Here is a 25,928-nt window from a genome sequence, read left to right as displayed (position 1 = left end):
GACACCGGGACATAGAGAAAGAGAAAGTGACTTTGTTTTATCCTATATAGTGATTAGTAGTACACATAAAGAGTAGAAATAGGATCGTAACATATAAGAATGTATATTCCAACGGTTTAAAAAATAACAAATTAAATGACTGATCGTCTAACGAGATTATATAGCCTCAGAAAAGTAAATACGTAATAAATAATAAGCGACTCTGCTTCTGTGATATCTATTGAAAAATGGCTAAGCTCTAATATGTGCTAGAATAATTTAAAATTTAAATATTGTCTTATGACTAAATAGCTATACTTTATTTAATATCTTCTTTTCTTTTTAAATACATCCTTAATGAAATGATTATGAAGTATATTTAAACAATTGGATACTACAAGTCCAACTCCAACATTAGCAGTATTCATATGCAAATTCGTCAATTAGAACAATGTACCCTTTTTGAAATAAACCACAGATAAATATAATGTAGCATAGAGTATAAATTGTAAGGTAAATTGGTCACGTATCGAGTCCGTCACGAATGGTAGCACGGGCAAGGTGTCATTGATAGCACTCAAGGGAAAGGCCGGGCGAATCAGTCAAAGGTCAGTATAATACGCCATTGTGAAACATAGATTATACACTTATATACTGCTAATTGTGAAACGTCAAAAAAGGTGGCAATTTTTTATCTGTGTGATTTCAAAACGACTAATAAGTAAATAAAAAAATAATAAAAAAAAATTAGAAATGTTGCTGGTATTAAACTATTTTTATTTTTTTATTGTTATTTTGATATGCACAGAAAGAAGTCTGTTCTGCATTTAGTACCGTCTAATATAATACTTTTAATTCATACAAGTGTCATTTTTTGTCCATGTTTTTATGTTCAGTCAATTTAAATCTATTGTGTTTGATATTGCATAGGTACAAAAAGTCATGTAAGTACCTAACGTAGATAAATGTTCACTGAAGATAATTAAAAATCAATTACAGTTCTACAATACTAATAGAATTTTAATTTGCTATAGCGTAACCAATCTTTAATAAAAAAACATTTGTATTACTATGGAGGTCGGGCTTTATTTATAAAGAATATAGTATCAAAAATAAGTAATATAGTAAATAAATAATATGCAATTTATATTATCAGTATATCATGAATAACTAATAAAAGATAATTTAATAATAAAACACCTATAAATCTGAAATTATTGTGGGCGTCCTTTTTTAAACTACAAATTTTACATTCTAAAATGGTTGGTAAAAGATTTTTAATTTTAATCATGAACGACTAGCTTATGGAATAAACGTATGTTAAAATTAGTTGTTTAAATTAAATTAATGGCTTATCAAAAACTCCTTGGACTGTATTGACTGGAAAGAAGAAAGTCTGAAATTTTAAACTAAAACGAAGAAAGTCCTTACATATTTTAAACAAGCTTCGCCCCGCGGTTTCACCCGCGTAAGTCTGTATCCCGTAGGAATATCGGGATGAAAAGTTGCCTATGTGTCATTCTAGTTGTCCTATCTACGTACCAAATTTCATTGCAATCGGTTCAGTAGCTTTTGCGTAAGAGTAACAAACATCCATACATACATACATCCATATTTACAAACTTTCGCGTTTATAATATTAGTAGGACAATACTTTAAAAATAATGCCGCTCGCTCAAAGTCGCACCACTGTACAAACTCACAAGAGTAACATTTGGAAGTATTATCTCCATCTAACAATTACGCATGTTGCCCGCGAGTGAGTGACCCGGGTAAAATATATAATTTCGTGTGTTAAAAACATGATCTTTTTTATAATTACTTCATGTTTCTGTCTGCTCAACCTTGAATTAATTTTTTGCTTCAAGCTAGCATAGAATTATATTATCTGTGGCCGCGCCAAACGATGTTGTTTAAAAATCACATAATTCATTTTGATTATGAAATTGAATTAGAATCAGTTGTACAAATTTCGTTGCTAATATAATAAATACGAAAGTAACTTTGTCCGTCTGCCTGTCTCTATTTCACTAAACCACTCGATCAATTTAGGTGAAATTTGTTACTAATATTGAAAGATGTTCTCAAGAAAGGAAATAGGATAGCTTTTATCCCGGACGCCCCACGAAGACGGGAACTATGCGAGTAAAACCACAGCACGGTACATATTTCCTTGTGGACGAAATCTATGAATAAAACGAAACGAAACGAAAACCAGTTTTGAATATATCTCTATTTCAATAAATGTAAAGTATAGTTAATTATTAATATTTCGATTTAGAGGTTCACGCAATTGTTATATTGAATATGTTTTTAATAATCTGTAACCTCTTTTTTAACCATCAGTTACTTTTTTAAGTTCATATGAAAAAAAAAATCGTAAACAAGTTTTTACAACGGATATTTGTATTTTTTATGTGCGAAAATCTCTGAAATCCAATCAATTGTCGTGTTATTTAGGTTCTTATTAGCATAATGCCTATAAAAATAATACATTCACATGCCGCGCATTTACTTAGCGCAAAAAAATCGGGCCAAGGTTTGTGAAAAGTGGCAAAAACCGCGTTTCGATCTATGCTAATGTTATTAACAAATTATTTTATTGGTGCTAGGGTTTGCAAGTGTTAAATACATGGTTGATTAGCGGAATAAGTTTAATTTTAATATTATAATATAAAAAAATGGAAGTTCCTTTTAATTTTTATTAACGATTGAGAATAATTAACTGATACTAACCTAATACTTAACTAACCCTGAGATTTTTTTTTGTTTTTATTTGCCAATCCGTGGCAAAAAAATACACGAGTGAATCCCGCCTCGTGATCAAATTTTTTCTATTCTTTCAATATTTCTCATTTACAAAGCATTTCAATGCTATAAAACTAAATATTAAAATTAATATCCTTACAAGATAAACTTAGAACAACAAAAGAAAAACCATTGTATTCACAGTGTTGTGAGTTTCCTTGTTTCAATTTCCTTTAAATTAACCGCAGAAGCACTTATATGACACTATTTCATCGCCAATCTTGTGAGGAGGGGAGGGGGTTAGGTAGCTTCCCCGGTGCGACCGGACCCATTTCCTGCCGATATCCTACTTTCTACTATATCCCTATCCCTACTAATATTATAAATGCGAAAGTAACTCTGTCTGTCTGTCTGTCTGTTACGCTTTCACGCCTAAACCACTGAACCGATTTTGATAAAATTTGGTATGATGATAGAACTGAACTTGGGAAAGGACATAGGATACTTTTTATCGCGAAAAAAGGGTAGAAAGGGTTGGAAGAGGGGATGAAAGTTTGTATGAAAGTTCGATCGTCAAACCGATTTTGATGAAACTTGATATGAAGGTGGAGCTAAACGTGGAAAAGAACAAACCATACTTTTTAATGCGAAGAAAATACTCCTTACCATGTCGCGCGATATAAGCGAATTCTACGCGGGCGAAGCCGCGGCCTAAAAAAGCTAGTAATATTATAAATGCGAAAGTTTGTAAGGATGTGTGTGTGTTTGTTGCTCTTTCACGTAATAACTACTGAACCGGTTGCAATGAGATTTGGTACGTAGATAGCTGGACAACTGGAATAACTTATAGGCAACTTTTTATCCCGATATTCCTACGGAATACGGACTTACGCGGGTGAAACCGCGAGGTGCAGCTAGTTTTTCTTATAATTTCGTAGTAAAAGCGCGACAGCTATCAAATCTAATTGAACACATTTTAATAAATAAATCTAATCAGTATGAACCAATTTTATTAATGTATGTATTAATTATTCATGACAATCACGCATTAAAATAATCATAATTAATTTCATAATTGTTTTCAAGTAATTGACAGCCCTATTTTTTATGATAATTGTTAGGAAGTGGAACAGAAAACTCGTGGAACACGTATTTAAGATTAAAATTTTTATAAAATATGTTTTTTATGGACCTATTAAAATGAATATCGAATTAAATTGATAATAAACGACGTTCAGGTTTTTGTATTGTAAGTGGAATAATTAATTAATTTTAAACATATATTTCGTTATTTGCGTGTGCGTACATGCAAACATCACTACATAGTATAAAACAAAGTCACTTTCTCTGTCCCTATGTCCCTATGTCCCTATGTATGCTTAAATCTTTAAAGCTACGCAACAGATTTTGATGGGGCGTTTTTAATAGATAGAGTGATTCAAGAGGAAGGTTTATATGTATATGAACATCTATTAAACTACTCCGAATTTAACGCGTGCGAAGTCGCAGGCAAAAGCTAGGGCGCAGCTAGTAAAATATAAGCATGAGATGAGACTCAGATGAACACGCTGAAATGTAACACAACACGTACGTGGTTAAAGAGGAAAATTAACAATGTATTGTCTGCTACCTGCGAGATAATACAGAAATCTATGAATTTCTGTGCAAAGGCAATATGCATATATTCTCAAGGATAGAAGTCTGCAAACGCACACGGGTTATTTATTACAATAAGTTTACTAAATGCGAATAACGTCAATATTGCTTAGCATAAATTATTGTAACATTTATAAATGGGTAAATATACTATAAATCAAGGTATAGGGCATCGAGGTAATTACTCGGGCAAGTGGAGATTCCAGATATTTTTAGTTTGAAGGCTTAATTTATAATAAAAATAATTAGAACGTAATTTTATCGCACTCAGAGCTTGATAATATTCAACTGTCATTGGAAACAGTTCGAGGATTTCAGTGAATGAGTTTCCTTTTATCTACAAACTGGCTTCCGCCCGCGACATCACCCGCGCGCGAAAAATTACTTTAGGCTAACCTTAACTCGCAGCGCACGCAGCGGACGCTCTCAGAAAGGAAAAAATTTCCCTCGATTATAAAACATTCATCATATGCGCTCCGCTCCTATGGGTCTTAGCGTGATGATATATAGTCTTAAGCCTTCCTCAATATTTTATCTAGCTACCTAACAAGGATTTTTCAAATCGGACCAGTAGTTCTTGAGATAAAGATTGTTGTATGTACTTCTAGCTAACTATCCCTAGACTATAAACTAATCTTATACGAAATCATATAGATTCAATAAGCTGTTTTCGCGTGAAAGATTAATAAACATCAATCCATCTATCCATACTTACTGACAAATATTCACGTTTTTAGTATTAGGAGGATGTGTTATCTTTCCGCCCGCGGCTTTGCCCGCGAAGTTAAAGGAAAAAAAATAGGCAGCCCCGGTCTTTTCCCCGTATAGCTCCCGTTCCCGTGAAATTCCAGGATATGAACTATGCCATGTTCTTTCTCGGGTCTCAAACTATCTCTGTATCTACCACATTTCATCCAAATTGGTTCAGTGGTTTACATGTAATTTAATAATGTCTAAGAAAATCAAATGTTGATAAAAAATCTTTCTATGATTCGATTGCCTCATTTTCACGGAAAATCTTGATAAAATCTTTAATTCATTACCTAACACGACGCTAGGTGAATACGCAATTAGAGATAAAACTTTGAATGAAGCGATAATCCCTGTCTAAAGTCATGTAGCCAAACTCTGTGACGTTATTGATGAGGTTTTTATGTCGCGTAAAATTTAAATGACGCGTCATATATTCGCAAACACCTCATGGTCTCACATGTCAGTAATAAAATTACGCTTAGCCAAAACAATTAGTGACGTTATTCTGAAATGAAATATTATATCGACATTTAGAGTCTATTTTTAATTTTATTTCGAAAATATTGCTTATGAGTTTAACCCCCCCGTTTAACAGATTTTACTTATTCGAGAAAGGAGATGATTTCAAATATTTTCGATTTTATGCCTAATACAAAACATGGACATGAAAAACAATTAGTAAAATTTCCTTTTAATACTTATAATATATGAACCATAAAGAAACTACAATGTAAACATTAGTAAAAGTTATAACACAGATTATATAACCGTATTAATGTTTATTACTTTTGGAGTTCCGCTATATTGAATAAGAAGAAAGTCGGCATATTATTTTATTTCGCAAGTAGGCCGGCATTATAGCACCGCGATTAACCAATTTAAAATAGGAAAAAAACGTTACATTAATATAACTTAATTTTCCCGGACTATTCCAGAATATATCAGGCTGGCTATAAACAGAAAAACAAAGAAAAAAAAAAACAATGGTATTTTCCAAATTCAAATTTAAGAAAATATATAGCTTCCTTTGGACTTCGCGATTTTAATCCATTACGAGCAGGTTATAAATTTAGGTTTTAACAATTTAATAATAGACTGAACCACACAAATCATATAAATCGTACCTACTTGAATCAAAAAGCATTATATAAATGATTGTTAAAACCCAAAGCATTGAATTGAAACACTTTAACCCCAATTCGTTTTGGCATATGAAAAGTTGTATTACGCCTTGTATGACATAATATTAAGCACTTCCGTCGTTTTAAACCAATCTGATGATCTCAATGTGTATTTATATGGAGCATTTAATGCTTTAGCTTAGTTAATTTATAATCAAAACGTGAGAATCTTAGTGATAAAGGTATTGTGGTCGTACCTTTAATATTTCTATTATTAATGATAGCAACGTAAAATCTCTGCTCAGGCGGGGTATCCATAAAAAATACGTATTTCAAATGTACATAAATGTGCATATTTTGAAATGAAAGACTTTAAAATCGAAAATCGTGTTGATTTTCGGTTGAACGAAATTTAATTTCTAATAATTAATTAATAAAATAATTTCTAATTATTAACTTAACTTATATATTTGGTGAATTTTTTATATTCTATTATGCATTAACGTAAGCTATGCTCCGCGCTAGATTTATGTAATATAAAAATACATTTAACTAACTATATCATAAAATATTTTTAGATGCTGCTCTTTTTTCTGCTGGCAGCGACGGCCACCGCTGAGCTTCCCCAGACGTGCATCAAACCAGTCTACTGCAACAGCAAGCTGCTACATCATGTACAAATGCAACGAATCTTCCCGGACTCCAAAACTTTCGTGGATCTCCGACTAGTTAATGACGAAAACAGCACATTAACTGCTTTCCAAAACCTTCTTGATGAAACCAACAACAACCCAAACAAAAAGCAAGTCCAGGAATTTGTTGAAAAGTATTTCGATAAGACGAGCGAGCTGGAGTCGTGGACCCCACCAGACTTCAATAAAAACCCACCAATTCTACCCGCAATCCGCGATGAGGACTTGCGCCAATACGCAAAGGACATCAATGACATCTGGCCAGTGCTGGGAAGAAAAGTGAAGCAAGCAGTATTCGAAAATCCCGATCAATACAGCTTAATACCTGTAACACACGGTTTTATTATCCCAGGTGGTCGATTCACAGAGCTGTATTATTGGGATACTTATTGGATCATTGAAGGTCTCCTTGTTAGTGGAATGGAGCAGACAGTCAAAGGAATTATTGGTAATTTGATTGAACTGTTGAACAAACTTGGCCACATCCCTAACGGTAGCCGATGGTATTATCAGGAGCGAAGCCAGCCTCCTCTGTTATCAGCTATGATGTCACTTTATATTCGGGCAACGAACGATATTGAATTTCTAAAAGAAAACGTCGACGCACTGGAAGCCGAATTAGAATATTGGTTAGATACCCAGATTTATACCTTTGACATAGGAGATAGAGCCTATACATTATTGAGATATTATGCGCCTAGCGAAGGACCGCGACCCGAGTCGTATTATGAAGACTTTTCTAGCGCTCAAATTTTCGACACCAAAGAACGACAGACTCAATATTACATTGACCTAAAGAGTGCCGCTGAAAGTGGTTGGGACTTCTCTACACGATGGTTCATCAATGACGATGGAACCAATAAAGGCAATCTAACCATGTTGCACGCGACTGAAATTATTCCGGTAGATTTGAATTCTATATTTGCCAACGCCTTGCAAAACATGGCATACTTCCAAGGTCTGTTGAAAAATGGTCGTAAAGGAGCGCATTGGGCCTACCTTGCGAAACAATGGAGAAATAACATAAAAGAAGTGTTGTGGGATGACGAAGACGGCGTATGGTATGACTGGGATTTGGCAAATAAGCAATTCAGAAAATACTTCTATCCAAGCAACGTTGCTCCCCTCTGGATGGGCGCTGTAGAGAAGAGCTTTGTTAAAACGAACGCTCATCGGATTTTCAACTATTTACAACAATCACATGGACTGGATTATCCAGGAGGTGTTCCAACGTCCCTAATACGCAGTGGAGAGCAATGGGACTTCCCTAACGCGTGGCCACCTCTAGTCAGCTTAATGGTAAACGCGCTTGAAGCGCTGGAAATACCTCCAGCGAAAGAATTAGCTTTCGATGTGGCACAGGCGTGGGTACGAGCGTGTCATAAAGGTTTCTCCAGCACGAAACAAATGTTCGAGAAGTACGACGTGGAGGTTCCCGGCAGGATCGGTGGAGGAGGTGAATATACCGTTCAGACCGGGTTCGGCTGGTCGAACGGTGTTGTCATGGAGTTCCTTGCAAAGTATGGGCGAAGGCTGACGTTGCATGATGTTGAGATTAGCGGGCAGAACGAAGCTGTGGTTTCCCGTGTAGAGTCAGATGGTGAAAATTCGTTGTCGGTGGTCGCGGCTGGTCCTGATCCACAATTAACATCATCATCATCCGGATCTTCATCATCTGAAAGCAAGGAAAGTGATGAAAAGAAGTAAGCCACGTTAAACGTAGAATAATAGTAAATAGTAGATAAGTATATTTTTGATGTTACCATTTTTAAAATCTTAATTTAATTTCTTTAGATGCAAAAACAAAAACTTATTTATTATTGAAGTTCAATTTGTTAGAAGTACATTTATTTCTTAAGCACATTTAATCCATAAGTTTGACAGTAAAGATTTGTAGACCTTTCATAAATCAAGTATTTGACTCAAAATAAATAATGATAAATTAAAGAAAAAACTGCCACAGCTGGCATAATGGTTTTATAATAATATGACATAAATTATTATGTGATAATAAAATACAACAATTGCAACGAACAAACCTTCTAATTTCTTTTTGAAATGTACTTTTATACTATAATAATTGATTGACCATTCAGTATTTGTAAAATAATATATTTATATAGTGTTATTTTTAAAATGACGTACTTAAATAATGAATGTTTATTTCAAGTGCCATTATGATATCAGATATATAGCATTTACATTGTTTCCTGTACTTATTTCTTTACATTTTTAACTTTAAGGGCTTGTTAACTTATTATAAGAAAAAGTCTATCATTGAAAGTAATATATACATTCATCTTATACAAAATAGACCTTTACCATTAATAGTTAAGGGGACAAATCAATTGAATTTGTTAACGTCTCATTTTTTTTTAGTAGATGACATATTTGCGTACCTTACGATGTAATAAGTGACTATGTACAGCAGATAACGTATACCTATATATTTTAATGATTCTTTCAAGAAGATGAGCACAATTTACTGGCTGTAATGTTTTAATGTACAAATTTATGTCATTAAAAGGTTTTATATTTAAATTATTTTGACTTTTAAGCTATTGATAATAATTAATACTAATTAACTATATTTCGATATCGACAGGCGATTAGAGTTACCATTATTTCGAATGTTGTTATAATTACAATTAAGACGATGATAATAGATTTTAAATAGAATTTGAGAATTAGGACATAATAAAATATATGTAAAGAACTAAAATAAAGGCTGTGTCTTTATATTGTGTTTTATTTTATGAAAACAACTCGGGGGATGAGGGAGGTGCATGTTTTGAATTATTTAATCGCTAGCTTTTAGTCTATCGCGTGGCACCCGGCTAAAAGCCTGTGTGCAAGATGCAAATTCAGACTATTAACTGTCTCTGTACCAAATACAGTGAGCAGAGGATTTCGGGTTAGGTTAATCGATCCAGATCCGATCCTTATTTAAAAAAAAAAGATAGAGGTTAGAAGAAACCTAGCTGGATCGATTAACCTAACCCAGTAATAAGACAGTCTAAAAAAAGCCTAAGACAGTCAATGAAAAGTTTGTCATCAGAATACATAGGTAATTTTGTCTATTATTCATAAGAAACAATAAGACAAAGCAGGTAGTTAGAATAAGTAATTACTACGCCCAAAACACTTTGTATTCATAAAATGTTATTTGTAAGTGTAATTACTGATCGCATTTCGTTGGAAATTGAGAAACATGTTAAAGGAATAAGATTATTTTGATTAAAACATCGCTCAGCATTATATAGACTGCTATAATGTACCTATAGTTTTATCATTTTTTATATTATTTCATTAGTTATATCGTTACCTTTTACCTACAAATTTTAACTGATTAACAATTTTAAAATTAGGTTTTCCCCAGTTTTGACTTGGTGTTACTAGCATAAAAACTAAATAACTGATTTTATAATTCCTTTTTTGAATGTTCATTGTTTAAAATTGTTTAATTAGCCACAATAAAAAGTGAATACTGATTACTAACTAAGAAGAAATATGCTCAAAAAACAAAAATAAAAATTCCATTGCTTTGAAACCCTGATATAAAAAATAATAAATAAGAAGAAGGATTACTTGCAGGATGGTAGATTCTATGTTAGCTGGTCATACAAAAATGTGAACAAATATAAAATATGGGTATATATATATAAATATTAATAAGGTAAAATATTAAAAAGGTATACCTATGTACCAACTTCTAAAAACGGATGAGACTTTTAATTCGACTGTATTTTCTGTGTGTTACTTCAGAGTTTTAAATTTTTGTATGGATGAATCGATTTTGATCTTTTTTTATTTAAAAGCTGGTGCTTTTCGTGTGGTCCCATTTAAAATTAATTTAATTCTGACAATATGAAGGCTAAATTCGGAGAATTGAGCATAAAAATTCGTCAAATTAATAATTATAGTTAACCCATTTTTACCAAAAAATAATTATTATTTTAAAGAAAATGGATTAACTATAGCTTGACATATTTTCAAACCGGAGGAAATTACTGAAAACTTTTTTTCCGATTTGCAAAGTCCCCACTTCTCATCCCACCAACAGATCTGCAGCTGACTGCTGACAGTCACCATGTTTTATTATAATATTTTTAAAGTTCAGCACGGATGGTACTAGCTGACAAAATTTATATAACACAATAGATATGACATCTATAAGCATAATAATAATTGTCAAAATTTGCTAGTGAATTAAACTTTAAACCGTTGTCTGTGATCGGTGAAATGATAAGTAAATATATTTGCAAAATATTTGCGCCTTTCTATAAGTGCAAAGCATTAACACATGTACGCAAAACAAACGCTTTTATTTGCATTCAATGTGTAGGCGTTAATAATCTTAATACTTTATGTTGACTAGTTTCACCTATTTTAGTAGCAATTTCTCTACGCCTTTGTTCGAACTTTGTAAATCTACTTATCTTGATATAATGCGTTCTTAATATCTTAACTGTTGGGCTTGTAATATTTTTGCACTAATGTAATAGCGGTGATTTCGTCTACTACATATCATGAGATTTTTAAAACTGATTCTTGTTTATATACAGTTAAATACATTTTAACTTATCTATAGGCTGAGACTGTACAAACAGACCAATGGAAAGTTTTTAATAATTGTTATTTAATTAAAGAGACTAAACTTTTTAATTGATGGTTAACATTAACTCATATTTTATTCATGTTATTTTCGACAAAACTGCTTACCTAATAACACGAATATCAAGTCTCGAAATTCAGTTTGAATACTGTAGCACTTGATCTAGATTTATAGGATACTTCTAAGTGTACGGTCTAGAAATTTTGAAAAAAAAAACCTACAGAAGCGTACTTACGTTATAGTCCAAGAAAATGGGTAGGGTAAATGCGAATTTGAGATTAAAACTTGAATTTTTGATATAATTTACTTTGAGGAATCTAAAAACGAACTGTGCAAGTTTTTTTTAAATTCACCCCCGAGAAGGGGTGAAAAAAAATAAATAAAGTCGTTTTTTTGAAATTTTGGCGAAACCGTAAGTGTTAGAAAAAAAGTGTTAAATAAAATTTGTAGAGCGTAAAATTTTACACAAAAATGTTTCTATGACTTTTTTTCCTAAAATTGAAATTAACTGAGATAGGATAGTTAGAAGCTAGGGGATGATAACTGCAACTTTAAAAAATCATAACTTATTGAAAAATTGATAAAACTCATATATTTTTTTAATGAAATTACTTATATAATTATAAACTTTAATCCTAGAGAAAAAAATTGTTTATAACAATAAAAAAAATATATATATATATATATTTTATTGTTTAGTTTTTTTAGTTATCATCCCCTAGCTTCTAACTATCCTATCTCAGTTAACTTCAATTTTAGGAAAAAAAGTCATAGAAACATTTTTGTGTAAAATTTTACGCTCTACAAATTTTATTTAAAACTTTTTTTTCTAACACTTACGGTTTCGCCAAAATTTCAAAAAAACGACTTTATTTATTTTTTTTCACCCCTTCTCGGGGGTGAATTTAAAAAAAACTTGCACAGTTCGTTTTTAGATTCCTCAAAGTAAATTATATCAAAAATTCAAGTTTTAATCTCAAATTCGCATTTACCCTACCCATTTTCTTGGACTATTAATTTTGATTTTATAAAAAAAAAACAATATTTGTGTGTAAGTTTTATTATAATTTCAATTTAATTAACCATAGCCGCCTCGGCATTGCTCCTTTCTTGGGCCTTACAAAATAAAAAAAAAAAATTGCCGAATCGGTCGAATCGTTTTCGAGTTTTACGGATAGCAAAACATTTGGTGATTAATTTTTATTCAACTATATTACTTAAGAACAATAAATTTAAATCTGTGTGATATGTTTCTAGCGAGTAGCGGTGCGCCCTGTCTTTGCTCGTGGTACCCATATACCTACAACACCCAGGGATCACGTACCTGCATATTCAACAGCAAAATTTTTTAAATCGGTCCAGGAGGTCCTGAGATTAGCGCAAACAACTCTTTAGATTGATGTCATTAGTATAGATACAAGCTTATTTTTATTTCTCTTTTCTAATTATGTGTTTTTCATTTCTGCTACAATTTGGCCAATAAGAAATCTTTGACACTGATAATATTGAATTCTGTATTAACTTTGGAACAATATGAATATTTATAACGTAACACGTAATTAGTTTGATAACAATTTCATCACATAACTAAAGGTATTTCTGATAAGTAATATGGGTTAATGACTGCGTATCTGGGTATTATTGTTAACGTACCGAATAGTTCAATTAATCTATTAATTGTGGATTCATAGATATTATATAAATTACTTACTAAAATAAAATAAGTAAAAGATCTTACAACTGAATTCTGCTGCTTTTATTTAATTATTTAGACAAATTATCAACAACATTTAAGTACAGGTACTTTGTAAATTTTGAACTGGCAATTTATCGATCATCAATCGCGTACTTCCTCAACATACCTTAAAAATTTAATTTCAAAAACAGATTAGAGTCGCACAGCATCTTTATTTATGCTACTAGACATATGACTTAAACTGACGTAATATACGCGGCGCACGCGTTATAACTTTTACGTAATTGTCTGGGAGTTTATTCGCCGCGATTGGCCGCTAAGAATTACACATACCTACATAGACAACGATACGCTTTTCCACTATTCAATGTACTAATGACTTTGACAGTTTCGCAGACAGCTTCATCCTGGGGGCACGCGTATCGTCAACAAGTTTTCTCGAGATAATGATCTAGTTTTCGAGTAGCCTTGGCTAGGTCGCAGGCAGTGAAAGCGCGTTGCGTCAGCTGGATGGGACCGGGACGTGTTGACACACATCGGTCATGGCTCGCGCGGACTCGATTGCAGTCGCGGGCCGGACGCTCGCTCACACAGTGCGCCTCATCCGCCGCTCCTCTACGCACGCACTGATGTTATGTTTATCGTGGACTTCCGCACTCATACCATCTGAGAATACACAATGTTGATACAAAATCTCCGGCGCTATGCGCCTCTTTATCCCGTTTTGGGAATTCTCGGTGCGTGCGCTCAGGCCTTCACTGTTGTTCCCGCGTGCAATTCCTCGATTTATTGCACCGGTGAACTCTTACATAGAGTGCAATTGGCGAGAATATTTGAAGACTCCAAAACGTTCGTCGATCTCAAGCTCGTGCGTTCTGAAAACGAAACACTCGCTGATTTTTCGAAATTGATGCAAAAAACGCGACAGAATCCGTCCCGGGAACAGATAGCTAGTTTTGTCGATGAACATTTCACCGAAGGTAATGAACTTGAAGATTGGCGGCCGCCTGATTTCGATCCGGATCCGCCCATTTTGAAAGGAATCTCTGACCTTAAGCTACGTGAATTTGCAAAGAATGTTATCGGACTATGGGATAAGCTAGGTAGGAAAGTGAACCCTGATGTTGATAAGCAGTCAAACCAATACAGTTTCCTGTATGTGCCCAACGGATTTATTGTTCCTGGTGGTCGGTTTAAAGAGCTTTATTATTGGGACTCCTTCTGGATTGTTCGTGGCCTTCTCTTATGCAATATGACAGAAACTGCTAGGGGAATGATAGAAAACCTTTTATATCTCGTTGAAAAACTTGGGTACATTCCGAATGGAAGCCGAATTTATTATTTAGGGAGAAGCCAACCTCCTATGCTAGCTGCGATGATGGCCAGCTACTTCGCTGCCACTGGTGATCTCGCCTGGTTAGAGAAACATTTGCCTACAGTTGAAAAAGAATTGCAGTATTGGTTAGACAAAAAGAAAGTGACTGTAGAAGTAAATGGAAAAAACTATGTGCTATTACGGTACATAGCTGATCGCAAAGGAAAAGGGCCACGTCCCGAATCTTACTATGAGGATTACACGAATGCCCGTGACTTGCCAAATGATACCATGCGTGAAGATTTCTATGCAGAGATGAAGAGCGCTGCAGAAAGTGGTTGGGACTTCTCAACACGATGGTTCGTAACTGCTGAGAACGATGTGGTTGGAAAGCTTACTGATGTTCACGCTAGCCGTATTGTGCCAGTCGATTTAAATGCTATCTTTGCCGGAGCCCTTGACCTTGTTGGTGACTTTCGTAACAGATTAAAAGATAGAAGAGAAGCGCAGAAGTGGTGGAGTTTAGCTAAATATTGGCGGAATGCTATCGAGAATGTTCTGTGGGACAATTCAGATGGAGTCTGGTATGATTATGACGCACAAGCGAGAGCGCCTCGACGACATTTTTATCCAAGTTGTGCCACTCCACTGTGGGCGGGCGCTATTGAAGATTACGATGCTCCTAAGTACGCGAGCCGATTGATTAGATATTTATTATCATCTGGAGCTTTAGATTTTCCTGGTGGTGTACCATCGTCAGTTTTACTTTCAGGCGAGCAGTGGGACTATCCGAACGCGTGGCCACCTTCACAGAGCATCTTGATAGGTGGTTTGGAAGCGAGTGGAAACGAAGAGGCACAGAAATTAGCTCTGGAACAAGCAAGTATATGGATACGTTCCAATTATATTGGTTATAGTACATGGCAGAAGATGTTTGAAAAGTATAGCGCAGTGCAACCTGGGCATCAGGGTGGTGGAGGGGAATACGGTGTACAGGATGGCTTCGGTTGGACAAATGGTGTTGTTTTAGAGCTTTTACAACGATATGGCAAAGAAATGACGTTACACGACAAGCGAGGTGTGTCCCTACCATACGTTCGCCAAGTATTATAAAATTATAAACCTATACAAATATACATTGGATAACACATAGTTTTATATGTGTTTTGTGTTCTAGTTTATTAATTAGTAAAATATATGTAAAGATTGTGTGATTAAGTCACAGATTTTTATTTATGTAGGTGTAAGGAAATGTGATATTTACTGTTATGTTGAACGTGGATATCTTAATATAATAAATTACATATGTTCATAGAGTTTGTTTTTTATTTATTTCAACTGACAATAATAATAATCACTTTACTAAGTAGGCATGTAACTGTACATGAAATTAAGGAAATAAAACAGTAAATACCATAACGTTGTTTAGTTTTATCAGCGTTTATACAAACAACATCATGAATCATTAATTTTTATCGCATTGTTCCAAGCTAAATAATAATCTATATATATAAAATTCTCGTGTCACAGTTTTCGTTGCCATACTCCTCCGAAACGGCTTGACCGATTCCTCTGAAATTTGGTAAGCATATTGGGTAGGTCTGAGAATCGGCCAACATCTATTTTTTATCCCGATATTCCTACGGGATACGGACTTACGCGGGTGAAACCGCGGGGCGCAGCTAGTAATAATATGAAAATATGTAACAGCAATATTCCAACCAAAAATATTCAAACCAAAAACCAAAGTAATTCATTCGTATCACATTTTAAAGTTTAAAATGAAGTATACGAAATATATTATAATAAGTATATACGAAAGTGTGCTGGTTTGTTTGTCTGTATGCCACTCAATAGCGACTCTTGCGTCCTATTGTGCCATGTTTTGGTATAATTTTTGAGCGTGGAGATAGTGAGAGAGTGATATATGTTACCTCTTACCGTAGTGAAACATGGCGAAGTCGTGAAAGGAAAGCGAGTATATAATATATTACGACCACTAAGTTTCATAGATACACATTATTTTTACAAAATTCACTAGTTTGTATATGCAGGTGGCCCGAAAGCCCGTTTCCTTTTCCTCATCCTTCCCGGTTCATTCCTTTTTTCCAGTCCTCGATCATTTTCTTATCCCTAATCCCTGAAAATCAGGACTACCTTTGCGAATGTTCATGGGTGGTGGTTATCGCTTACCATCAGGCGAACCACCGGCACAGTTGCCTGCTATGATATAAAAAAATCATATTAAATTGAGGCCTTGTGGAAAAAACAAAGCATCAAACTTATACATTTAATGTCAATCAGATGGTTTTCTAACGCGGATTTGTGCGCGAAAAAGCGAATGTTAAAGACAAAAAAGTTTGAATGAAATAAACAATATAGTTGTGATGTTTAATAAAAAAAACCGTAACAAACAGACATTTTTATTTCCTTAATTTCATTTCTATTTGTAGGCTATTAAACAATAGAATAATTAATTGAAATAAATTAGGTATAATCATAAAAGTGAACGATTTATGCTACGCAAGTAATTAATAAAGGTCATAACACTTGAGTAAATAATTATTTAAGTGTTATTTTCAATTGTTGCAATTAGCTGACAAAATATTTATCACCAATGCACAATTATTGCAGATATGTTGTTTTCTCCGATCGTTTAATTAAATTCCTCTTTATAGAGGACTAGCTGCGCCCCGCGGTTTCCACTTACTTAAATCCGTATCCCGTAGAAATATCGGATTAAAAAGTTGCCTATATGTTATTCCAGTTGTCCAGCCCTCTAAGTACCAAATTTAATTGTAATCGGTTTATTAGTTTTTGCGTGAAAGAGCAACAAACACACACACACATCCTCACAAACTTTTGCATTTATAATATTAGTAGGATATGTGTTTTCAAACTTGTGTAGAAAAATGTAGATATACATTTTAAATCTATTTCGTTTTTTTTTCTATAACACACCAACCAAGATTATTAATGCGATAGTAACTCTATAGCTTCTTCAAGTCCAAAACCAAACCCGCTTTCGATGAAATTAGGTACTAAGATATCTTGAGACCTGAGAAGAGCAAAGGATAGGTTTTATATGTTAGCGGGCAACTGAGCTAACGGTTCGCCGGTGAGCGATCACCACCGCCCATGAACATTCGAAAAGGTAGTGCCTCTGCGTATACGCTGCCCGCTTTTAAGGGGTAAGGTTTGAGGAAAGGATTGACGAATGGAAAGAAGGAATGGACTGAGAAGGGTGATGAAAAGGAAACGGGCTTTCATTCTGGGAATTATGCGGGTTTTCCTTTGAATACGCGGGCGAGGTCGTATACAAAAACTAGCAGGTATGAATACTTCGAACAATAGAAAATCACGTTTGAGAATATTGTGGTTTACTGGTTTGGGACTGGGAAGGGTAAGGCAAAGGAAATGGTCCTCCGGCTCCCCCACAGACCGTATGAAACACCATAGCATGCTATTATTTCTCGCCAGTTTTCTGTGGGGGTGTGGTACTTCCCCGGTGCTAGCTGGCCCAATTCGTGCCGAAGCGTGCTCGACTACCACATAAAATATATACGAGTATATCATTTCATTTGGCTTTTAAAGAATATAAAGCATACTTTTCTCCCTTTACAAATGATAAGACATTCATTCGACGCTGTGAAATATGAAGCTAAGTTGAACGACTTCAATAAAAGCTGACACAAACACAAATATTATGGTGCGAGAATTGATTATGTCAATAGCTCCTCGCCTATTAATTGTTCGCCCCAACTTCACCCATGGTATATATATAGTCTAAGTCACTCAGTGATATTGCAGCTTTTTCGTGAAAACGTTGCAAACATACAAAAATACAAAATTCCTCTTTATAATATTAGTGTACGCAAAAATCTAATAAAAATAATTTAAATAATACTAGGACCGTGATATCGATTAAATAATTAAAAATATGAAGATATATATGGAAATGAATTTATATCTTTGAATGAAGTATTATGAAGCGTTATCTCAATGACCTCAACAACATCTCTTATCATCTTATTATTAGCAACTAATGATTTTCATTTTTAGTTTAATTTATGAATTAAAATCCTAATAATGTTATAAACGCTAAAGTTTGTGTGGATAGATTGATTGAATGTATGTTTGTTACTCTTTCACACGAAACAGGTTATCGTATCTGTAATGAAATTTGGTACAGAGATGAATTATAGTTTGAATATAGGATTCTTTATTACCCGGGTACCACGCGAGTGACGCCGCGGTTTACAGCTAGTGCCTTATAAACGAAAAATTATTGTGGTATAAAAACGATCATGATGCAGGATTCGGACCTTTGTTTTTCGCCGTATCCGAAGGACGACAGTTAACATAATACTATTATGGATAGCCAAGTATTTCTATTCTGATTTCTAGAAAACTGAAAAAATAAGTAGTTAAAACTTTTTTGTGTGCTATAGCATAATCTGCATATGTTTATTTAAATGTAGCGATTGATCTTCTTTAAAGTCCTATTTGTTTAAATAATTAGCTATAGGTTTGTCTACGATATTACCAAAAAGAGTTTCCGTTTAGCAAAAGGAGAGTCAATTAAACCTCACTTGAAACCTTTTTAACTAACTCACTGACGAAGAATGCGTTTTGAACCAAGAACTAATTTTTGAATATGGATCATTAGTCAATTCTAGTTTTAAGGGGCATTAAAATTGGCGGAAACGCGTTCTAACGAAATACAGGTTTTAACTGTAACATATCATCATAAGACTGCTTCATATTAACTTATATATAATATATTATAATAAGTTTAATACTGCAATAATCATTAATAATAATGAGACGCTTTGACATCAATAATAAATAATGGATTGCAAAATTGAGTGTTTAACGTAATTTCCATTATGACGAGATGATTAAATATGAGGAATAATTATTATCTAACGTATAGTACATTAAGCAGTGGTGGCACAGTGGTGAGGACTTAAAATCGATATGACTGGGGTTCGAGACCAGAGGGCGGTGCAAGAAATAAATTGATTTTTAATCTGCACATGTGAATAACATTATCGTTCAATATACTGAAGCAAAATATCGTGAAGAGACCGGCATATCCAAGAATCACGTTTTACGATACGATTACATTTTACGATACATGCTCGGGTCACTTAACTTTGAATATCCAAGAGAGAGAAAGTATTGACCCTAGGGCCTTGGCCTCTAACCTTCAAGGGAAACGAAACATTATGTCATTAACGTTATGTAACAGATAGTGTAATGGTTTTTTAATCTATGTTATTTTGACGTTTCATAAAAAGTAGTGAGGGAGTTTGTTTGAGTTCTGGGTTAAAGAAAACGAAACCTTTTATTTGCTTTCTTGGCTTTCGCTATTCTATGGCTCAAAACATTTTCAATGCAGATTAAAATAACAGTTCTAGATAAATGGAGGTTTATCGGAACTTTGTACGGTAAATTGTAAAATGTATTTATTTTTCCTCAAGCCCCTACATAATAGATAACTACATCAACCAATAAAATAAATAATAACATCAATTATTAAGAAATGTAACAGTTATCTGATAATCACTATAATCATCTAACGTTAACAGAAAATGTAAGGAATTAAACCTATAAAAATTACATATATCATACCCACATGACGTTCTTATTCTTCTAACTGCTAAATTAATTTCTTACAGCTAAAACTCCTATAAGCCATAAAACCTAAATAACTAAATAACGTGTTAAAAATAAATCAATGTAAATAATAATTTAGCGAAAATGAGAAATGGGATAAGAAAAAAACACAAATCAAACGATTCTCTATCATAATTTAATGAAATAAAACATCGACATTGAATGTACTTATTCAAGAACCTTTATCATCGAGCGTGATTTTAATATATTAACCTCACGGTTAATCAATATTACTTCAAATACGTGCGTGCAATATTTCGTGGAATTGAAAATGATGAATGACGTAACAAATGTCAAATTGGCGCCAAAAATAACGCCATCAATAAAGGGCAGTACACATTGACGGTACGTTTAGATTTCATATTTTATTGCAGCATAATTTTTAATTCCACGTGATATTCATTAAAATTGTGTAAAATTGATAATTGTAAAATGTTTATTCTGCTGATGCGTCTACGTTTTCGTAATCACAATCACTAGCAGGAGTAACGTAAGGTAGTTCCATTTGTGTACCAAATTCGGCTTCGTATAGGACCTGTAACAAACAAACAATATTATTGTATAGATTATAGTGGTTTTATTTTCTGATGGACCATTTTAATTGTTGTTGTTTGTGAATTTAATTGCATTTGATATTTTCAGAGAAAAAAATTGATCACGAGGCGGGAATCGAACCCGCGTATTTTGCCAACAGTTTTTATACCGACTACCTTAGGCGAAGTCCGATTGAACAAAAAGCAATGTAGTAAAACAATAATAAATCATATTCATAATTTTTTATATATATTTAAAAAAACAACCAACAACCGTTTAGATTCGTTAGATAATTTTATTAACTGTTTACACATACTACTTGTAGACCAAAATGATATACAAAAATTTCACCTGTTGTATCTTAAGTCTAGCAACAGCATTTTGCTTGGAGTTCAGTCTTTTCAAAGTGGAAGCACAGCTGAGTAGGAACAGCTCGTCAGGATCAGTTCGTTGGAACTCTTCGTCCGTGGAGTTGAGGCGAGGTTTCTTTGGCTGGAAGTCTTCGTCGTCTTCTAACCGAGGATCGGAGAAGAGATCGGGCAATGATTGCCCGGGACGGTGGCGTATTTCATCCTCAGTTTCGGAGTCGGATGTCTCGCGCTTTGGACTGTCAAAACATTTAATAGTTCAAAAACAGCTTACATACGAAGATTTAAGGAAGATAACATTTATAAGGTACTAGCTGCGCCCCGCGGCTTCACCCGCGTAAGTCCGTATCCCGTAGGAATATCGGGATAAAAAGTTGCCTATATGTTATTTCTGTTGTCCAGCTGTCTACGTCATCATCATCATCATCATCATCATCATCAGCCTATATATTGTTCCCACTGCTGGGACACAGGCCTCCTATGAGGGCTGTCTACGTACCAAATTTCATTGCAATCGGGACAGTAGTTTTTGCGTGAAAGAGCAACAAACACACACACATCCTTACAAACTTTCGCATTTATAATACAATTAGGATAATAAGATAGGTAGTAAGTAAAATGATGTCATGATTTTGTAAGTTTAAACGGCAATAAAGGCAAATTTTATCTTATTTTATTTTTTAAATGCTTCAGCTTATAATCTTAAACATAAAATACGTGCTTGGTTAAGTAATGCGGTTTCTTAAAACACGACTGCTATTTTATTTGTAGGCGTATGGTACTTAACACACTTCACTCATTTTTCATTTTCTTTGTGTGTGAGTGGTAATGCGTTTTCTTATAATCTATGTAATATATTTGACTTTCAAATAAATTATAATAAATCGCTTCATCGGTTAAGTCAAAGAACACTTCACCGGTCACCATTGTAATAGAAATAACTATATTCGCTGTGTAGTATATTCGTGTTGTTTTGGATTGTAAATTTAATTTGTTTAGTCTAGCCTTCATTGTCAAAGTAAAAAATACAATTTTACTACAAAGATATGCATATTTTATAATATGACATTGAAACACCTAGTATCTAATTATCCAGTAAAGTATTATGTTATCTGTGGTTCTATTAACATTTTGACACATACGGTGTATCCGACTTCGGCTCCACGTGCGGCAGAAGAAATCGCATCGCGTTGTGATAAGGCCATCGGGTGCGACCGCCGTGAGTCCTTTGCAATTTGATGAATGAATCTCGCAATGAACGCCAGCGTTTCTTACATTCCGCTTCTATGAAAACAATGGTTGACATAATATATAGTTATATCCATTGAAATATAAACAACGATGTCTAAATTAACGTTCGAAAGTGTCGTTAAACACTGAGCAAATATGCCTACAAAGTTTTAGCTGAGCTTTAAGCATATAGTTTTTCAACTTTAACCTTATGCGGATGACTTAGTTGATTTTATAAAGTCTATACGCGAGACACACGAAACAATTTGTGCGCACAATTTAAATCTTTGCGCTCATATTATGTGGACGTTTTTGAATCTTTGATCGTGCACCTTAGTTATTATTATATTGTGATTTTAACTGTGATATTTTGCGTGGGTTATGTCATCAATGGTTATCTATTCGTAGTAAAAACAAAACCCAACTCGTCGCGCGTCGTCGCGAGATTTCGCGTTCAGAGTTGTTAGGCGTGTTATTTGGTAATACATAAATAGCAAGACTGTATGTAATACCTTATCAGATTAAAACGACAAAATTGGTGCATTCGTTCGAAGTATAATTAGTATCACATTTCGAACAAATCTATAATAGGTATAATAATATATAAATATGATGCGGTGGATTAAGGCCTAATCCTGAAGCTTCAAAGAAGTCTTATTATGGCGTCGGAACAGAATATACCGATCTCTATAGATAGTGGTCTATAGTGCAAACATTTATCAAGATAAAATGTAATTACACTTAAATCATAACTAATTTATAAGAGACATAACCAAAAACCAAATAATTTATTAGAAGATCTATAGAATTTACTTTATTGAAGAAACACTAAAAAAGGCGTATTAAATGGAGGAAAAAGGTATTCGTTTTGGGAAAATAGTTATTTATAAATTAATAGCATCCAATTGGATGTGGCCTTGGCGGCTTGATACACTCAATCTACTCTCATTCCAATTGAAACCTTATAGAAACGGTGACGACCAATTAATTTAATAAATAATCGTAACAGTAATTATCATTTAACAAAATTTTATGTACATTTTATTTTGGAAAATAAATGCTGTATTAAGAGTTCATAACTCAAATATTTTCATTAAAAAAATAAACAAAGCGTTGTTTTTATTCAATTTTGTCAACATTTTAGGTACAGAAAAAGAAAACACAATTTTTCGTTTTTAATCGTGCTCCTTTCGTTCTCAAGTGATTCTAAAATTATTTGTGGATTACCTGAAACATGCAAAGCCTCTTGTACCTCTTTCCACGCGTCATCCCTCAGCTTTGTTTTATTAAAACCACTTACTGACTTATCATATAAAATTGGTCGTTTTTCAACTTCTTTGATTAAATCAATTTCGTTCATTGTGTTCGCGGCTTTACTTTAAGTCACTTCGATCGCAGATAGCGCGGGAAAATGTTACCGACAGAAATGATTATATAATAATTCAAGAAATGGATTTTGTAATGTAAGTAGGTATCTATTAATTATGAAAGAACAATATTCGCCGTGTATATATCACAATAGAAGATTGGCACTATTCAAACCGGTTTCATTTCCGAACTGACAGGAAGACGTCATGTAAACTATTGGCGCGAAAATGACTTTTAAATTTATTTGTAAAAAATGAATGCTGGGAACGGGCAGATTAGTGATAGAACGTAATGTAGGGGTGTCCAAGGCGGGGTAGATAAGCATACTGATGGTGAGGGGTGCGGCAATGCCGCGCGGGGCGTACGGTACGCGCGCGCCGCACGTATCGAGCGGCGCGGTTGACGCGACGCAGCTACCGGCGCGGTAAATCGACGTAATTGATATCGCTAATAGCTCTAACTTCCTATAACTTTTAATTAGACCGATTGTTATGGAATTTGTTTTAATTTTGTATTAAGTTTTTAAATGGTATCTAGGTACTTATTTTTTAATCTTATTGTCACAAGCACCCTGCTCAACAATATAAACTGTACATTGATACATTAAAGTAATTTAAAAAAGAATATAAGGCGTAATGCGTTTGATTGAATTCAGTTTCTTATTTCAAATGTAAATTTAAACATTAAGGGCTCAGAAGCTCACGCTACCCTAAATATAGGTACGGAGTCTGATAATGGACATTATTGAGTGACTTAGAACAGACGGATTCATAAATTATCTACGAGTTGATTCGAGATCGTTTATATATTGTAACATCGCTTATTCAACAGCAAAATATTATCATACTAAAAAGTACAATTGCCTAAGATAGATTGGTTCTACCTGTGGTAACAGAAAATTCTTATTTAAGATTTAATTAATTAAACTTACACTTCCTAAATTCTAATGAGGGTTCTATGTATGATTTCAATCAGCTAGAAATATCAAAAACTTCTAAATATAGAACGCTATTTAGAAGTTTTTGATGATAACTGGTGAGTTAATGTGATTACACTTTCTTAGATGCACTGATGACTAAATATGCGCATAAGCCTTTCATTCCCAATTACTCGAAACGAGGTTCCAATTATTTTCATCCTACTCTATGAATATAATCTTTTTGTATGTGGTAGTCGAGCACGCTTCGGCACGAAATGGCTCAGCTCACACCGGGGAACCACCACGGAAGACCGACATGAAATAGCGTACTACTGTTTTCCGTTCGGTGAGTGGAGGCCCATATCCTTTTCCTTACCCTTGTTTTTTTTATGAAACAGTCGACAATGGAGCTGGTGAGACGCTTGATGGTAAGCGCTACCACCGCCCATGAACAATTAGAGAGGCATAAGGTCTATTGCAGACCTTACGCCTCTATAAATGGATTGCCGACTTTAAATTGGGAAGGGATTAATGAAGGATTGGCGAGGGGAATAAACGAAGGGACTTGGAAGGGAAAGGAAAAGGATATGAGTCTCCCACTCACCGAACGAAACACAGCAGAATGCTATTTCACGCCGGTCTTCTGTGGGGGTGTGGTACTTTTTTTACGTTTTATTACCCTTCCCAGTCCTTTCATTTATTCGTCAGTTTGAAGGAAAGGGTAAGGAAAAGGTCTTTTAATATAGGTTTGGGTATTAAATATAACTTGGGTATTACATATGTTTTTAATAAAAAAAATCATTTAATTTATCTTATTAATACAACAATCAGCCTTTTAGTCATAATAGTTAACTTTTTAAATTTACAAAATAAACTTATTAAAATCAAGATGGTTAATTCAATACATTTAATCTGATTACTTACCCATTAAAAACACAGCTTTTTTTTAAATTATTTGATACATTTAATACAAATGATAACATTTTATATACTAATTGTTACCTCTGACATTGTATAATGAAATTTTTGTGTATGACTATATTACAGTATAATACTATGGTTCTCTCTTCTATTTATTCTGGAATTACCTTTGACAATGGAAGCAAGATAACTGCAAATATTTTTACAAGAGTCTACAGCATTCATGGAGAAATCTTCCTTGTTTTAGCAAAATATATACCGTGAAACCCGCCATCTTTGGCCGCTTTTTTCACATATTCGGTTATAACTCCAAAAAAATTAAAGCAAAGGT

At 33.9% G+C, this 25,928-nt stretch overlaps 2 protein-coding genes across 2 annotated transcripts; one reads left to right on the top strand and one right to left on the bottom strand.

Moving 5' to 3' along the window:
- Positions 1-498: 498 nt before the first annotated feature.
- Positions 499-15,891, top strand: LOC119832422. Its single transcript, XM_038356094.1, has 3 exons — positions 499-587; positions 6,836-8,653; positions 13,931-15,891. The coding sequence occupies exons 2-3, from the start codon at positions 6,836-6,838 to the stop codon at positions 15,686-15,688; spliced, it is 3,576 nt and encodes a 1,191-aa protein (XP_038212022.1). The 5' UTR covers positions 499-587; the 3' UTR covers positions 15,689-15,891.
- A 4,531-nt stretch (positions 15,892-20,422) lies between these two features.
- Positions 20,423-24,093, bottom strand: LOC119832471 (transcription factor Adf-1-like). The gene is made up of 4 exons (XM_038356138.1): positions 23,617-24,093; positions 22,302-22,443; positions 21,143-21,398; positions 20,423-20,792 (listed from the first exon to the last, which is right to left on the bottom strand). The coding sequence occupies exons 1-4, from the start codon at positions 23,747-23,749 to the stop codon at positions 20,694-20,696; spliced, it is 630 nt and encodes a 209-aa protein (XP_038212066.1). The 5' UTR covers positions 23,750-24,093; the 3' UTR covers positions 20,423-20,693.
- Between the last annotated feature and the right edge of the window lie 1,835 nt (positions 24,094-25,928).

This window comes from Zerene cesonia, chromosome 15 (assembly GCF_012273895.1).
Source record: "Zerene cesonia ecotype Mississippi chromosome 15, Zerene_cesonia_1.1, whole genome shotgun sequence".
Lineage (NCBI taxonomy): Eukaryota > Metazoa > Arthropoda > Insecta > Lepidoptera > Pieridae > Zerene > Zerene cesonia.
The sequence above is the reverse complement of the archived record's forward strand: the minus strand, read 5'-3'. Positions and strand labels throughout refer to the sequence as shown.

Excerpts from the sequence above, each read along its gene's own strand:
- LOC119832422 (XM_038356094.1), top strand. The coding sequence starts at position 6,836 with ATGCTGCTCTTTTTTCTGCTGGCAGCGACGGCCACCGCTGAGCTTCCC. Across the intron at positions 8,654-13,930 it reads AGGAAAGTGATGAAAAGAAG|GAATACACAATGTTGATACA; the intron begins TAAGCCACGTTA and ends CATACCATCTGA.
- LOC119832471 (XM_038356138.1), bottom strand. The coding sequence starts at position 23,749 with ATGAACGAAATTGATTTAATCAAAGAAGTTGAAAAACGACCAATTTTA. Across the intron at positions 21,399-22,301 it reads GAGCCGAAGTCGGATACACC|TCCAAAGCGCGAGACATCCG; the intron begins GTATGTGTCAAA and ends ATGTTTTGACAG. Across the intron at positions 20,793-21,142 it reads CTAGACTTAAGATACAACAG|GTCCTATACGAAGCCGAATT; the intron begins GTGAAATTTTTG and ends TGTTTGTTACAG.